The following is a 16,103-nucleotide window of genomic DNA, read 5'->3' as shown; positions in this document are numbered from 1 at the left end:
AGCTGTCCTTTGAAATGGGATGTGTAAGATAAAGGCAAATCAAACATTAATGCAGCATTCCTGCCAGAAAACCAGCAGTCACTCCTGCATTTCATTTCCCTGGTTTATTTAAAAATACCTTTGGAAACACTGCTGCTGATGAATGTTTTGTTTGATTGCATTTCTTATTCCCTTGTGCTGGTTTATCCCCAAGAGGAGGAACTGTGGATCTGGAACTCCTCTAACCCACTGTAGCTATAAATAATTCCAGATACCCCTTGATTTGCTCCAGTAACGAACCCTGGTTGTGCTTTGAGCGAAAAACCTTAGCGTGGTTGATGTTTTCACCCTTCACTGTGGTGAGTGCTGTTTATTTTCGGGACATGGCACCGAGCGGTGCTGTTGCGCCAGAGGTACCTCATGCTCCGCAGCATCCCTGAGCTGGAAGGGCGGGGATCCGGTCACAGCCCACGCGTCCAGTGTCACGATTCAGGGCAGAGCCGGGATTTTGTTTCTAAGCTCAGTCCCGGCTCTCAACGTGCAGCAGGGCCGAGGCTGCAGAGCAATGGCCTTTGCTGTCTGCATTGAGAGAACCGGCGCTCGGGGCGATGGCTCGGGGGCGAGGGGAGCCCAGGTGAGGGATGAGGTGGAGCCCTCTAGGGCCTCACCTGAGGCCTCGCCTGAGGTGCCACCGGAAGTCGCCTCACGGCCCAGCCTCGCCCAGGTGAGGCGGCGCTGGGAACGGCGGGTACCTGAACGGCTGAGGCGGCGCGGGGGGCACCGGGGAGATCCCCGACCCTCAGGGGGTGTGCTCAGGGGTGGTGTGCTGTCTGTATCCGCCCGTTCCTGCCGGTTCCTGCCCGTTCATCCCCGGCCCTCAGCGGCCCCGGGAATGCGGACAACCGGTTACCGAGACAACAGCCGCCTCAGCTCTCATCCAATCACCGTGCTTGTTACTGTGAGCAGGCGCCCAATCACAGGCGAGTTCTCAGCGCGACCGCGGCTGGTTTAAGATGGCTCGGCGGAGGAGCTTTGCGCATAAGCTTTAAGGCGGCTCCGGCTGCTGTTCGCGCCACCGGGAGCCGCGCACACGGGGAGGGCGGGAGGAACGGGTCCCACCGGGGCAAAGCGGGGGAAGGCGCGGGGCCGTGGCTGTCCCTGCAGCTCTGGGCCGGGGAACGCTCCGGGCGGGGCTCGCGGGACCGCCTCGTCCCGCCCCAACCGAGCGGCGGAACGCGACTTCTTCCGCCCGGCCCCTCAGAGCCCTGCGCCCATAGGCTGGGCCAGATCCCTTCTCCGCGCAGCAGCCAATCCTTGCCCGCATCTTGGGGACGGTCCTTTGATTGACAGCGCTGGAGGCCAACCGGATGCGCCGAGGAGGAAGCGGCTGCGGCGCTGGACCGGGAGCCGGAGTTGGAGGCCGGGGCCGGGCCGGGGTCAGCGGCGGGGTCGGGCCGGGATCAGCGGCGGGGCCGGGATCAGCGGCGGGGCCGGTGAGTGCCGGGGCAAGTGAGTGCCGGGGCCGGGCCGGGGTCAGCGGCGGGGCAGGGCAGGGCAGGGACAGCGGCGGGGCCGCGCACCGGAGGGTTCGGTGGCACACCCCGTGTCCCGGCCCGGGGCTGTCCCGCGCTCTGCGCTGCCCGGGCAGGGTCGCTGGCGGTGGGAGCGGGATTTGCTGCCCCATCCCCTCACAGTGGGCGGCTTTGCCCTTCCGTGGCTGCTCTGCCCCACGCTGGGGCTGCCCGGGGCCGCTGCCACGGGACGGGACACGGGCGGTGTCCGGGCTCGGGCCGGGGATGCTCCCGGCGAATCCCGGCCGGGCTGAGCGAGCCCGGGACGGTCGCACCCCGCGGGATCCGCTCAGAGCGGGCGGGGCCGGTGCTGCTGCTCCCCAGACAGCTCCAGCGAGCTCGGAACCGGGGCTCGGAGGAAGGAGCTTCAGGGAGGAGGGACATGAAAAGCAGGAGGACTTGAGAGCCTTTGTGATGCTGCTAAATGCCAGCTGAGTGTGTCACCCCTGCGGGCCAGCCAGGTCACAAGAGCTTGAAAAGCAGAGTCTGTGAGTTTCTGTCCAAGGCTTTCTAAGAAGACATTTACAATCGGCTTTTATTTTTTATGTGCAGCTGTGAGTTTGATTCCAGGGGCGTTTCTGTGGCCTATCCTTTATTGCAGGTTTTGGACCACTGATTTATTTCATCTAATTCCTTGGGGCTTATTTCTTTTTTTTTCCCTTAGATTCATCTGGAAGGAACATAACCCTGCTGCTTCACCGACTGGCTGGAAGCAGAGGCTCATCTTCCCCTCTCTGTGCCTGTGTGGCCACCCTGAGCCAGGGCAGGGGAAGGGAAGCAGCAGGACCCCTTTGGAAGGGAAGCAGCAGGACCCCTTTGGAAGGGAAGCAGCAGGACCCCTCTGTGATTCCCTGACCTTGTCCAGGGGAACAGGATGGATGGCAGGGAGCGGTACCAAACGTTGGTTCCAGCAGAGTCCAAGTCTCTTCTGTAAAGAGAACTTCCAGCATCAAGAAAGCTGAAAAGCAAAGAAAAAACCCCAGAATGGAAGGAGGAAACAGCCCCAGCCTGCAGCTCCAGCAGCTCCCGTTGGCCACAGCAGCAGTTTCTGTGCAGCCACACACAGACTCCTTCTCCTACAAGGTCAGCTTCCCACCCCAGCGGGGAGGTTTCCATCCCTGAGGCTCTGATTCCTGGAATGAGCTGATAGTGATGCTGCTTTGGGGTTATTGTCTGCAGAAAGGGCTCTGTCTTTGAATTCAGCCATTCCTGGGGTGTCACATCTGAGTGACAGAGAAATTCTGTGTGTGCAGAGCAGAGGAGCTGCAGGAAGGCGTGGCAGGGGAGGGTGTGGAGGGCTTTGGGTGCAGTGATTCTCACAGCTGCCCTTTCAGCCATGCAGAGGTTCTGCTCTGCTCTCTGTGTTCAGGTGTTTGAATTTCAGGGTTGAGCCCACAGCAGAGGCTGCAGCTGGCTGGGACATGGGGCTGTAATTCCTCCTTGTGCTCCAGCTGGGAGCAGATAAATTGCCTCTGAATCCCCGATTTCTCAGCAAAAAGGGGTTTATTTTCCTTTGAGACCACAGTCCTGGGCCCTTGTGGGAGTTGACCCAATGCTGTTGCCTGAGGCTGTCACAGCACAGAGACCTCTGCACTGTGTCACACAGTGACATCCTCCTGCCACCTTCTCTCTCTGTCCTGGGAACCTCTCAGGTGCTTTTGAGTGAAGCTCTTTGGGTGAATCTTCTTTTTGTGCATTCTGACAAAGAGCTTTTTGTTCTGCTGCCACGAATTTGAAATCTGGAAGTTCTTCTGTGTATGAGAAAATCAAGATTAATCCAATTATTGACATCTGAATGTGAGCTGGGTTATCCCAAATCAATGCAAGTAAGGACTGGGCTGAAGGAACACTGCTAATGACATCTAATGAGGTTTAGGCAGTTTTGGGAGCACACGAATGTTTGGTGGCCTCAGGCTCTTCTCCTCAGTCCTCCTCTGCATCTCCTTTGTGACTCAGCCTGCTTTACATCCTCTCTTCATTTCAAATTCCATCTCCAGAGCGTGAGAATTGTTGCTGAGCTTTGAATGCCAGTGCAGAAGAGGTTGGGAGCTGTCAGCAGTCTCCTGTGACTTTGAGAATAACTGGTTTATACAAAAAGCAGATTAAAATCCGTGATAATTGGGCTTCCTGATCACATGGGCTGAATCAGTGACTGAACCAGCAGCTGTCCCAAGTGGAGAAGAGCAAAATAGTTGGGAAGCAGAGGTTCCTGATCCATTCTCTTGATTCCAGGGCAATAAAATCCTCATAAATGACTTTTTCAGAGGCAAGAATGAGTGATGGTGTGGGGTTTTTTTAGCCTTATCTTTCTCCTCTGAGAAACTGCAAATGAATTGAAGTCTCTTGGAGAAAGTGGCTGTTGGGTCTTATCTTGCACCTGAGTTCACAGGTGTGGAGCACAGGCCCAGCTCTAATCTGAGCTGCCCAGAGCAGCAGGAAGGGAGGAAGACAAACAGGTTTCACTGACAGCTGGGTGTTGGACCAGATGACCTCTAAAGGTCCCTTCCATGCCAGGCTGTTCCATGATTCAGGAATGGTTTCCAAGTCTGCTCTCTCTCCTCCAGAGTGTGCAAAGCCCTCTGGGTTCTTGGCTGAGTTCAGTCATTGTCAATCATTGTGTGTTCCCTTTGGCTTTGCAGGAGAACCTGATTGGGGCACTTCTGGCTATTTTTGGGCACCTTGTCAGCAGCATTGCCCTCAACCTGCAGGTGAGTGCCCTGAGGCAAATCATCCTGCACTGAAATCAGCAATCAGACATGACAAGGCTGCTTTATTTCTGTGTTCTTCTCTAGAAATACAGCCACATCAGGCTGGCAGGCTCCAAGGACCCCCGGGCCTACTTCAGAACCAAGACCTGGTGGAGTGGGTTCCTGCTGCTGCTGCTGGGGGAGCTGGGAGTGTTCTCCTCCTATGCCTTTGCTCCTCTCTCACTGATTGTGCCCCTCAGTGCAGTGTCTGTTGTGGGTAAGGAGGAAGGAGCCTGAGTGTGTTCCTGTGGGAGATTCCTGGCTCCAGAATTCACTGCTTTTCTCTCTCCTTTTCTTTCTTTCACAGCTAGTGCAATCATAGGAATTATATTTATTAAAGAAAAATGGAAGCCCAAGGAATTTTTGAGTAAGTTCCACAGTTCCTTTTCATTTCTCCTCTGTGTTTACAGTTCATCACACAGCATGGGCCCTCAGGAATTATAATTACAGGGCTGGCAAGGTCTCATTAGCACCTCTTGGATGAAATGTGTCATCTCCTCCACTGTTCATTACAAATGGACATCTTTTCCCTGGCTTGTGCCAAATCCCCTGAACAGGCTGAAGCTGCAGCACAGGCACAAGGGAATGAATTCCATGGACATGGAGGTGTTTGCAGAAGTGGGAAGGGGCTGTGGGCAGGGTCACAGATCTTGCAGCTTGATTTATTTACCAGAGGCCACCTGGTATCAACTTTGTCTCAGTTCCCACAGCCCCTGGTGGCTGCAAGATTTTGGAGGTGGGGCAGGAAGGGCACCCGGAGGAACATCCAGTGATGGTGCTGTGGGATGAATTCATTAATTGCAGGCATCCCACCCCCTCATTAACCCTGTGCTCTCCTGTCCTGTGCTGCCCAAGGGCGTTACGTGCTGTCCTTCGTGGGCTGTGGCCTGGCAGTTGTTGGCACTTACCTGCTGGTGACATTTGGACCCAACAGCCACGAGAAGATGACAGCAGAAAACATCACCAGGCATTTAGTGAGCTGGCCATTCCTGCTCTACATGGTGAGGGGCCATGGAGGGTGGGGGTTTTCTCCTGGGCCAGTTTTGTTGCCAGCATTATTTTTCCTTCTGGTTGTTGCCAATGTTCCCTGTGTTCACTCATGGACCTGGGCCAGCTTTTCCAGGTGTCAGACACATGCACAGCTCCTTTTGTTTCTCTGAATTCTGTAGGATTAAATGTCTTTGACTGAAAATTTACTGGTGCCTGAGTCTGGCCTTTTTCCACACTGACTTTCTCTGGGCCCTCCAATCTCTTACTGAAAATCCCATGGAATTTGTGTTTGAAGGAAGACAACCCTGGCATTGGCCCAGGGATCACTTGTGGAAGCTCAGTGCAGAAAGCAGACTGAGATCTCTCCTGTGGATATTCAGTCAGGACTATTTGATCAGCTGCTTTACCATAAATCCCACAGCAGAAGTGTTTCCTGTGCTGCCAGCAGCTGCTGAATATCTCCTCTCACTGGAATCTGAGATGATGCTGAATTTGGTCTAGAATTGTGTGGGATCCCCATTTCCCTTTGATTTGCCCTATTTAATGTTTGATTGGCTCACATTTACTGCCAACCCCATGTGCTCTGCATCTCTGATATTCTCATTTCTCTCTTTTGTAGCTTGTGGAGATCATTGTGTTCTGTCTGCTGCTGTACTTTTACAAGGAGAGAAATGCAAACTACATTGTCATTATTCTCCTGCTGGTGGCTTTGCTGGGTAAGTTGACATGGACTTGTAAGATCTTTAAACAGTACATTGAGGCATGCAGGGGATTATATTGATGTAATTAAGGCCATGAAATGCAATAATTTTCTCCAGAAATGTTCCTGAGGCTGATATTTAGAATCTTTGCAAAGAACCTTTGAACAATTAAGGCTTCCCCGTCAGGCAAATAATCTGCCCAGCACAGAAAGTGCAGGTTATTAATTAATGTTCTTAATTTTAATCTGGGCCCACAAAGGGTGGCATTCAGTGTGTGAGGAGGGCTGAGCCAGTGGGTGAAAGAGAGAATTTGACCTACAAGGATTGTCTCAGCTCTGTTAGGATTTGCTGTGTGGTTGAAGAAATGAGGAATCCTCTGCCACCCCAGCTTGTCCCTGGTGATTCTGATATCCCACAGTGGGATCCTGCAGTGATTCTGGATTTGCACATTTAATATTTTTTTTAATGGAAACTGTAATCAATTAAACTTTAAAAAGGATGAGTAATGGCAAGTCTGCCATGCTGAACTCTGTGTCACAGTCCTCAATTTTTGTTTATGCACCTTCAGTTCCTGCAGGGTTGTTTCTTTTACTCTTTTTTGTTTTTTGTTTTTTTGAGCTGTTTGGGGCTGGATTTCAGTGGTGCCTCAGAGGCTCCATGAATTACAAAGCAACTGCCCTAATTCTGAATGCCCAACTTTCAAGAAAGGAAAGTTCTTCCTGATTCTTGTTTTGGACATTTCTTTGGCTTTATGAACCAAACCAAATGGAAATTTGTATCCTCCCATCCCATAACTGCAGAACACTCTTTAAACACTGACAGCACCAGTGAATGTGGAGCCATGATCATTTCTGAAAAATCCTTTCCTGTGGATTTTTTCTCCTGAGAAGCTGAGAGGCCTCAGGAACAAAATGTGAACAATGGTTATCTGCTGCTGTGGAATGCAACAGGTGCATCTGGGATTGGGCTCATGTGGTTGTTTCTAATTAATGGCCAATCACAGCCCAGCTGGCTCAGACTCTGTCTGAGACACCAACCTTTGTTATCATTCCATTCTTTTTCTATTCTTAGCCAGCCTTCTGATGAAATCCTTTCTTCTATTCTTTTAGTACAGTTTTAATATAATATATATCATAAAATAATAAATCAAGCCTTGGGAAACTGGAGTCAGATCCTCCTCTCTTCCCTCATCCTCAGACCCTGTGAACAGGTCCCAGTAAATGCTCCCAGTTCTGTAGCTGGAGAAGGGTTCAGTGACTCAGTGCAGTTGCTGTGCTGGGTTTGTGGGGGACAGAACAGGCACTCTGCATGCCCTGTGTGCCTGGCAGGACGAGGGGCAGGGTTGGGGAGGCTGGGGTGGTTTGCAGGCTCCTGCAGCCGCCCCAGCTGAGTGTGGTGACCCCCAGGTTCCATGACGGTGGTGACAGTGAAGGCTGTGGCAGGGATGGTCCTGGTGTCCATCCAGGGCTCCCTGCAGCTGGACTCGCCCATCTTCTACATCATGTTGGTGTGCATGGCTGCCACAGCCGTCTACCAGGCCACGTAAGGACTCCTCTCTTTATCTTTTATCTGCAGTCTGTGGGCAGGGGCTCTGTGGTGCCATGCCAGAAATACCCCTTAAATGTAGAGAATTATCCATCCTTTCCTGTCATCTGTCCCAGGGGCCTGGGGGGGGTCTGTGCTTTTCCACTGCCAGGTGGTTTTAATGCCACCATTCAAGTGGTTGCTAAACAATTCCAGGACTGGAATGGTGGCCAATCAAATGCAGTATCTGCACTGCCTAAAATCAAAGTGCAGGATCAGTGTTGTTGAAAATGTGTCTATTTTTAGGGGTTTTTTCCCCCTTTGTACTTGCAAGAACATAAAAATGTTTTAATGCCACCATTCAAGTATTTTCCAAACAATTTCAGGACTGGAATGGTGGCCAATCAAATGCAGTATCTGTGCTGCCTAAAATCAAAGTGCAGGATCAGTGTTGTTGAAAATGTGTCTATTTTTAGGGGTTTTTTTCCCCTTTGTACTTGCAATCACATAAAAAGCTGGTAGCAGCAGGGATAAAAGGATTCTCAAAATATGAGGGACACTCTGGCCCTGAGGTTGGGGCAGTAATTTCAGTGCAGCCACAAACCTCCCTCTTCTGTCCTTTTTATTCTTTCCAAGGCTTTCTGCTGCTGCCATTCACTGAGCAAAGAATGAATTTCCTTAAATTTATGCATCACTTTTGAAAGGTGTTTCCAAAAAAAGGATCCTTCCCAATCAGCCCCTGTTGCCTGTGATTGTGTTGCAGGTTTTTAGCTCAAGCCTCCCAGCTCTATGACTCAGCTCAGATCTCCAGCATTGGCTACATCCTATCCACCACAGCAGCAATCTCAGCAGGTAACTGCACAAACCTTTCTGAAAAAAGGGCAAAAGGTTTTGGGAAATAATCCTCCTGAAGGTGAATACTCAGCAATATGATGACTCTTATTTTTTTTGTCATCTCTCATCTGCAGTGGCTTTGTTTGGGTTTTTTTTCCTTTTTAAAAATGTGAATTATCCCATAGACTGTTAAAATTTTCTGTTCAGCGCTGCCATTTTGTGCAGGGGAATTTGTTTGAGACTGTTCCTCATTCAATATGTTCTTATATGTGCAGGTAAAATGTTTCCTTGTTATTTATTTTTGACTTTATTTTCTTTGCATTAAATATGTAAAGAGCAGGAGGCAGAATGTGTGTCCTGCTGCCACCCAGGACACTTCTACTTCTAGAATTTGGAGCTGTTTGTTGTTGTTTGGGGTCAAGAGTTTGTGTATTTTTATAGTTAAATCCAATTTTTCTCATCATTCCAAAATAGTCCCTCTTGTTTTTGCTGCACAGGTTCATTTATATCTCTGTTAGTGACACCAGCAGAACTATTTTGGTAGTGAGACTCGAAAAGATTTGTCAATAATTTGTGTTAAAATAGAAATCAGGACACCTATTTTCAGATCATTAAATAAACAAAGGTGCTGGCTATAAAAATAGGAATCCTGGCTGATGTGGGTTCTGGCTGAAGGTGGAATTGGGAAGATGTAATGAATGATTTCCTTTTCAAGGAGCAACTTTTTACCTGGACTTCATGGGTGAAGATGTTCTCCACATCTGTATGTTTGCACTGGGGTAAGTGCTCCACGTTTCCTTGACAGAAAACCGTTGCTTTATGTGGCTCAGATTTTAAAAATACAAATCTGTTTTAAAAATGCCTCTCTGTCAGAGCAGAGAGTGGCTCTTAGAGCTCAGTGTCGTGTTTGGAAAAAATTGTGTAACCCTTGGTAATGCACAATTACACAACAATTAATCACTAAATCCTGGGGATCAGCTGGGGTGCTCAGCAGATGGCTTGGTTTTCAAGCTGCCTGCTCATGAATTGTAAAACAACCCAAAGACTCTCTCTGGGAACCTTATTTCAGATTTTGCACCTTCCCTGAACTGTGCCTGACTTGTGGAGTTTTTAGAGCATGGAGAAGGCACAATGCTGATGGGATCAGTAAAACATTTCCTGTTAACTCAGTGTTTTGGTGTAATTAGCTCTCCATAATCAGGGGACATTCTCAAATATCTTTTAGATAAGTACAGGAAGAAATCCCCAAACGATTGGAGATCATTGTTGTGAGCTGCACCTTGCTCTGTGGCAATGCAGATCTGTGGTTGGTGGTGTGTTTACAGGAGCCTTGGAAAGGTCAGGCTGCTAAATCCTGGAATCCCATCAAAGCAAAGCCAAATGTTTCCTTTCCCCTGCAGTCAGCCAAGGTTAATTCATTAATTAACATGAAAACTTTTCCCTGTGTTTGATAAAGGTGAAGCTGTGCTGGTTGCTGGGGGTGTTCCAGGGCTGTGTTCAGGGGGGCTCAGCTGGGACAGAGCCCTGGAATTCTGCCTTGGCAGGGCCTGGACTGCAGCTCTGAATTCTGTAGGGAGCAACAGGGACTATTCTGTGCTCTGCCTTGCCAGGCATCTCAGTGATCCCTTCTCCTCCCTCAGGTGCCTCATAGCATTCCTGGGAGTTTTCCTGATCACCAGGAACAGGAAGAAGCCCGTCCCCTTCGAGCCCTACATCTCCATGGATGCCATGCCAGGTGACCAAAGCCCAGGGTTCCATCACCCTGTTCAAGAGCTGGGCTGCCCAGGGAGGGCTCAGGCTGTGCCTCTGCCCAGGGCTGGGTGATCAGGCAGTTGTTATCTGAATTGGAACTGGTTTGAGCACGTGCTGGGGATGGGGCTGGGTCTAGCAGGAAGAGCTGATTTTTGGGGCTGGCTCAGCAGTGAGGTAGAGGAGCAGAAATCTCCTTTGGGAAGCACAGCTAAGCTCTCTGGTGGGCTGTAAGAAAGCTCTGCAGCACTTGGTGGATAACTGAGAGCCATCCCTCATGCACTGGGAGCTTATTTCTCCATCAGCTGAGCACAAACCCTGTCTTTGATTTAGCAGCTGACGAGCCTCAGGGAGTGCTCATTTCCTGGCTGAACAGAGAGCAGCAAAAATGCACTTTTGTCCCTAATGTGTGCCTCTGCTCCTGCAGGCATGCAGAACATGCACGACAAAGGGATTGCAGTGCAGCCTGACCTCAAAGCCTCCTTCTCCTATGGCGCCCTGGAGAACAACGACAGCATGCCAGAAATGTACAGCCCAGCCACGCTGCCCATCGTGCAGGAGCAGCACGGGCCCAGGGGCGTCTCTGCCCCTCCCTACAGGGTGCTGGAGCACAGCAAGAAGGAGTGAGTGACCTTCAGGGACTCGGCAGTCTGACCTTTATTTATTTACCTGTTCAAATAGAAGCGAGCGTAAAGCCGACCTTGAGAAGAGTTTTAAGCTCGTCTGGAGCTGAACTTTCCAGGCTGGTTATTAAAATAAACAACTTTTTCTAGTTGGGAACTTGAAAGCACTTGGCAGGGAGCAGATCCCAGTTGTGCATGGACTGCTGCTGGCTGGGAGTGTGGACTGATGGACTGGGGAGTGCAGCCCTGTGGAGCTGATGGGAGAGGAGATGCTGTGCAAGTGACTGTGCAGTTTTCAGCCCTGCTGGGAGTGGTTCTATCTCCAGACAAGTTCTCAGGAGCTGCTCACAGGGAGAGGAGGACAGGATTGAATCTTTCATTTACAGGGACTGTGACAGATTTCCAGGAAGGCTCTAAATCCTGGTGTGGCCATGGAGCTCCCCTGACACAGCAATAAATGGAATTGTTTTGAAGCACCAACACTGGAACTCGCTGTGTCTTTAGAGCAGCAGGACTGGTGAGAGTGAACATTTATCCCTTCAAAGCACCAATTTTGGGCACTTCTGTTCTGGTGCTGAACACAAGCACTGAGGATGGGGGTTGTTTTTAGAGCACCACTGGATTATATGGCTTAGAACAAAGATTATTTGCCAGTTTTCTGATTTCATAGCAGGAGCTTCAAGTTGGATTAAATGGTGCAGAGGGAGCACTATAAAGGATGAGGACAAGGAGAAATGAGAATGATGTGACTGTATCTGTTGGGAATTGATGTAATTTTGGACAAAATCTGAATTCTTTATCATATTTATTTATTTTCTTTCTGATTGAGGCAGGATTTCCAACTTTAGTGGCCCCAGCTTTTAACAGTGTTGAAGTTCCTTAGTTCAAAAGCTCAGTTTGGGTAATGTAACTGGGGTCCTCCCCCTTTTTCTTTATTTTTAAAAAAGGAAAACCAACACTTGTCTACTATTGTGGATGACCTAAGGAGAGAAGTTGCCCAGCACTCACTGAGGCCTGTGAGGATAATGGAGCTTTGTGTACTTTGATATTTATCTTTCCAGCTTCCAGGAGATGGCCAGGAGCTGATACTGAGGGAGAATGGACTCAGGGGGGACAATGGGGAACTGTGAATTGAGGAGAAAGTGCAACACTCACTGCTTATCCTGGCACTTTGATAGCACTCGGTGAGGGGGGTTCTCTAAAACTGTTTTGTTTTTTTTTTCCTGGGAAAGTGCATTTTAAGTCCACTCAGTGTGGTTTGGGCTGTCTGCACAGTGGAGTCTCCAGGACCCTGGAACTGTATTTGAAAGGAATAGTGCTCATGTTCTGTGTATTTTAAGTGATTCCCCCAATACCAGGGAGTTTGGGATTATCTTAGATTTGGAATAGTGTCTTTCTGCATTTATTTATTTTTATTTTTATTTGTTAAATTGACTCATGGCCAGTTTCTCTTCCCACTGCCAGAAACTCCCAACAACTCCCCTGACCTGCACATGATTATTCTAGGTTCTTGTTGTTGTAAATGACAACAGAACTGTTCCTTTGCACTTGTTTGCTTTGCCAGACTGATTCAACCTGGCATGCTTTGGATTGCTTTGGCATTTTTGTGCAGCTTAGAAAAATAACCTTCCCCTGGCCAGGGGAGGTGCCCTGGGGCTGTACCCAGCTGTCTTCACCAGCTGGGCACAATTCAGATCTTATCAGTGGCATCCCCTGCACTGGAGCTTAGGAAACCTCAAGAAATAACAGCTTTCCTTGCACCCTCAATACTTGATTTGTGATTAAAAGAAAGGATGGTAATGGGCTCCTGCTGCCAGAGCATTCATTTGCTGGGGTGCAGTGACTCTGATTTAGTGCCTTTGGATGTGGCCATCGATTGCTGGTGAATTTATGGGCAGCTTTTGTTCATTAACAATGCAGAAGGAAGCACTGCTGGATGGGAAGGGCACGGGAATGCTGCCTTTCCTTATCTCTTCCCATTTCATCAACCTGTTCTGACCCATGGGTTCTGCAGCCACAGAACACAGGGTCTGAATACAAGCTGGGGCTGGCACCACACACTTGTTCCATGGCAATGTTCTCTGTTAACTGCTTAATAAAACAGTTCAGGAGGGCCTAAAGGGTTGCTGATATAGAGATCAGGATGGTCCTGTGTGTGCCAGTGCACTGGTCCCAGTTCTCAGCAGGGATTAAACCCAGCACAGACTTGGCAGCCATGGATTTGGGTCTGGGATTTCCTCCTCAGCACAGCCCTGAGAGATGGACACAGAGCCAGGGGACAGAGCTGCTCTGAGGTGGCTCTGCTCCCTTGCAGGCTGCTCTGAGGTGGCTCTGCCTCCCTTGCAGGCTGCTCTGGCCTGCTCAGGGCTGGTTTTGCTGTGAACTCCCCGTTCTCCTGAGCCCTTGCTCCCTGCAGAGCCCTCACGTGTGAGCCCTTCTGTGAGTGAAACTGCCCCGAGCCACAGCTCAGCTTTTGTGCTATTGTGTGGCTTTGGCCCTTTCTCTGCAAAGATTCTAAAGGCAAGCCTTGCTCCAAAGCTTTACATAACCAAGTTTTATTTACACAGTCTCTGTGTGCTCAAATAATTCTACTTAATAATGACAGTTCCCTTTACCTGCAGCCACAGGGAAATCTTCCTTTGTTTGCTTCTGGAAGCTTCCCTGCCAAAGGCCTCCACTGGAGGTGGTGTCTGTTTCCCCAGCACATAAATCACAATATTTATGATCATTGTGCCACAGCAATGGAGCCTGGGCTGTTCCTTGGCCATGGGCCTCAGCTCCATGACTGATGTGTGGGCAGGACTGAGGGACTGCACCTCAGTCCTCTTTGTTGCTGTGTTCAACACTGGAATCTTATCATGGGGTTGGTTTTGTTTGTTTGGTTTTTTTTTTTTAATATTTTATGCACGTTCCTCTTTCTTGCTTTTTCTCCCAATCTTCCAAAAAATGTTATTTTCTGCTCTCCAGCCTAAGAAAAGGCATGAGCAGGGCCCAGAGAAAGCAAGTGTCTTGTTCAAACTTGACTGAAGGACTTCTGTGCTCTTTCTGGTTTTTTCAGGAGTGAATTAAACTCCTCACCTCCCTTCTAGTCCAGAGAAGCTGGAACAGGAAGGGTTTTGCACCCTCACACTGAGCTTTTCACAGAATATTTGTTAGTCTGAGGTGACAGTGGCCATGCCTGGGACTGCAGCAAATATTTACAGCAGAGCAGCACAGCAAGGTCTAAAGGAGAGGAGCCCTGTGCCACATTCCAGGGTGAAAAATTATTTAATAAGTGTTGTCCAGCACACTCTGATGTGTGAATGTCAGCACTGCAGGGTTCAGGCAGGACCCTGCAGCTGGCACAGCACCCCCAGCCTCCAAAGGGAAGGGATTTCTCCAGGAGCACCAGGAGCTGCTCCAGCACTCTGGTGAAGGTGCAGCTCCTTGGGTTCACCCCTGCCTTCCTCACCCAGTGTGAGCTGACATCTCTGGCCTCCTCCCTGTGTGGTTCTTGAGGCCCCAGAGCACTTCAAGCATCCTCAGTGTGTATTTCATGTGTAACTGCACTCTGTGGAGCACAGCTGAATGTGTAAAATGATCTGCCTACAACACTCTCCTGTTCACCTTAAAATGTGTAAATAAATCAAGGTTAACACTCTTGCACTGTAAAGGATAACTGCTTCATTTTCCACAGGCAATGTTGCATGTCTGCTTAATTCTATTTGTCTTTCAGGTGAGACAAATGAAACCAAACTTTGAATAAAAGATTGTGGTAAAACCTATGGAATTCTGGCTTGCTCCATGCTCCTGGTAGAGCTTTCAGTGACCAGAAATGTCTTGGGAGAAGTTGACAGGATTTAGGTGACTAAAGTGAATATTGAAAGCGTTCTCTTGTCTGTTTTTTAACAGGACACTTGTAAATGAAATGCAGATTGTTACAGCATTACTAATGCTCCCACTTTCACAGGAGTCTCCACATAGCTGGGGTCAGCTGTAGGAATTGTGCAATTTACCTTTAAAACTTCCTTTTACTGGGCTTTGAAAAAAATATTTTGCATTTAATATTTTGAAGAGCTTGAAATTGTGATCCAAAGAAAGGGGTGGGGACACAACCCAAACTCACTGTATTTCTGGTGGCCTAAATAGTGACTTTTTTACTGAAATGGAGCTTCTCTGACACATGTGAGCCCCCTGAGAACAGCTGGAATGCAGCTGTGGCAGGTGGCATCCCTCAGGCACAGGGCACCGTGTCTGGGGTACAGAAAAGTGGCAATTTGGCTTAATCGACTGCTGGCCAACCTAATTAACACTCAACAGATGGGCTTGCAGTCCACGGGGAGAAGCAGAGGATAACCCTCAGGATACTTTTAATTAAATGTATCTCTTGGGGTCCCAAACCACAAAGGGAGAAAAGACAAACACCCCAAGGGCAGCCTCGGTTGTTAGAGTTGCACTTCACTGAATCCCTGGATTCCCTAATCCCCAGAATTTCTGATAAAAGTACTTTGTTAACATCCACCATTCAAGGATTAGAGGGTTATATTACAAGTGTTCTAAGTGCTGATATAAAGATGTGCCATTGATGTCAGGAGTGTTACAGGAGTGCTACAAACGAGGTGTTATTGCAAGAGACAAAGTACTTTAAATGCCACTGAAGTGGACACAAATGTTGCAGTTAGTGGTATTAAAGCAGAATCTATTGTTGCCCAGGGAGGAAAATGTGGTATTAAATCGATAAAGCAGGAGATTGCAGCAAGGGAGGACTGAGGATGGAGGGTAACCTGTTACACCTGAATTTGCACTGCATCTGAATTGCAGAATGCCTTTACCTGGCCAGGGGAGACTGATCCTACCTTCCTAAAGTGACATCTGCTGGGCTGTTTTCTTACAGGGCAAAGGTGGACAAATCCTGGCAGAGAAGCCCAGCTCAGCATCTCTCTCTGTGTTTCTGAAATTTAAAGGAAAATATTTCAGCCACAGAAATTTCACTACTTGTATCACCAACCCACGCTGTCTTCTGTCTTTCTAAGTGAGGACGAAGCTGTTGAACTCAATATTAGTGTCAGTGAAACTCTAGTTTTGCGTGGGTATTTTGTGAAAAACCAATGAAAGGATGTTGGTTTGTGCTTTCTTTCTAGAGGTAAATGTGCACAGGCACCGATGTATCACCCAGCTCAGATGATGGCTGTCTGAACCATCTCATGGCTGGATTAAGCTGTGATTTACTCCGAGGAGGACACAAACTGTCACTGTTCCCAGCTGGCAGCTGGCCGAGGCTGATGGCAGAGCCATCCCGATTAATGCCAGGCGAAGAATCGAAGAATCCCAGAATGGTTTGAGTTGAAAGAGACCTTAAATCTCACCCCACCCCTGCCATGGCAGGGACACCTTCCACTGTGCCAG

At 49.0% G+C, this 16,103-nt stretch overlaps 1 protein-coding gene across 2 annotated transcripts; it reads left to right on the top strand.

Annotated features, from left to right (window-relative positions):
• Positions 1 to 1,005: 1,005 nt before the first annotated feature.
• NIPAL3 (NIPA like domain containing 3) lies at positions 1,006 to 14,482 on the top strand. 2 transcript variants are annotated; one of them, XR_011683438.1, is made up of 13 exons: positions 1,006 to 1,472; positions 2,215 to 2,633; positions 4,190 to 4,258; positions 4,343 to 4,514; positions 4,605 to 4,664; positions 5,153 to 5,298; positions 5,907 to 6,003; positions 7,395 to 7,530; positions 8,276 to 8,364; positions 9,062 to 9,125; positions 9,987 to 10,081; positions 10,523 to 13,012; positions 13,044 to 14,482. XR_011683438.1 is itself a non-coding variant. In XM_071452990.1 (12 exons), the coding sequence occupies exons 2-12, from the start codon at positions 2,535 to 2,537 to the stop codon at positions 10,720 to 10,722; spliced, it is 1,227 nt and encodes a 408-aa protein (XP_071309091.1). In that variant the 5' UTR covers positions 1,006 to 1,472; positions 2,215 to 2,534; the 3' UTR covers positions 10,723 to 14,482. The 2 variants fall into 2 exon arrangements, 1 of the variants encoding a protein (XP_071309091.1); XM_071452990.1 differs by having other exon boundaries at positions 10,523 to 14,482.
• The last annotated feature ends 1,621 nt before the right edge of the window (positions 14,483 to 16,103 follow it).

Source organism: Agelaius tricolor, unplaced genomic scaffold (genome assembly GCF_023055355.1).
Source record: "Agelaius tricolor isolate 1412-34295 unplaced genomic scaffold, bAgeTri1.0.p SCAF_36, whole genome shotgun sequence".
Lineage (NCBI taxonomy): Eukaryota > Metazoa > Chordata > Aves > Passeriformes > Icteridae > Agelaius > Agelaius tricolor.
This window is presented reverse-complemented; position numbering and strand designations above follow the sequence as displayed.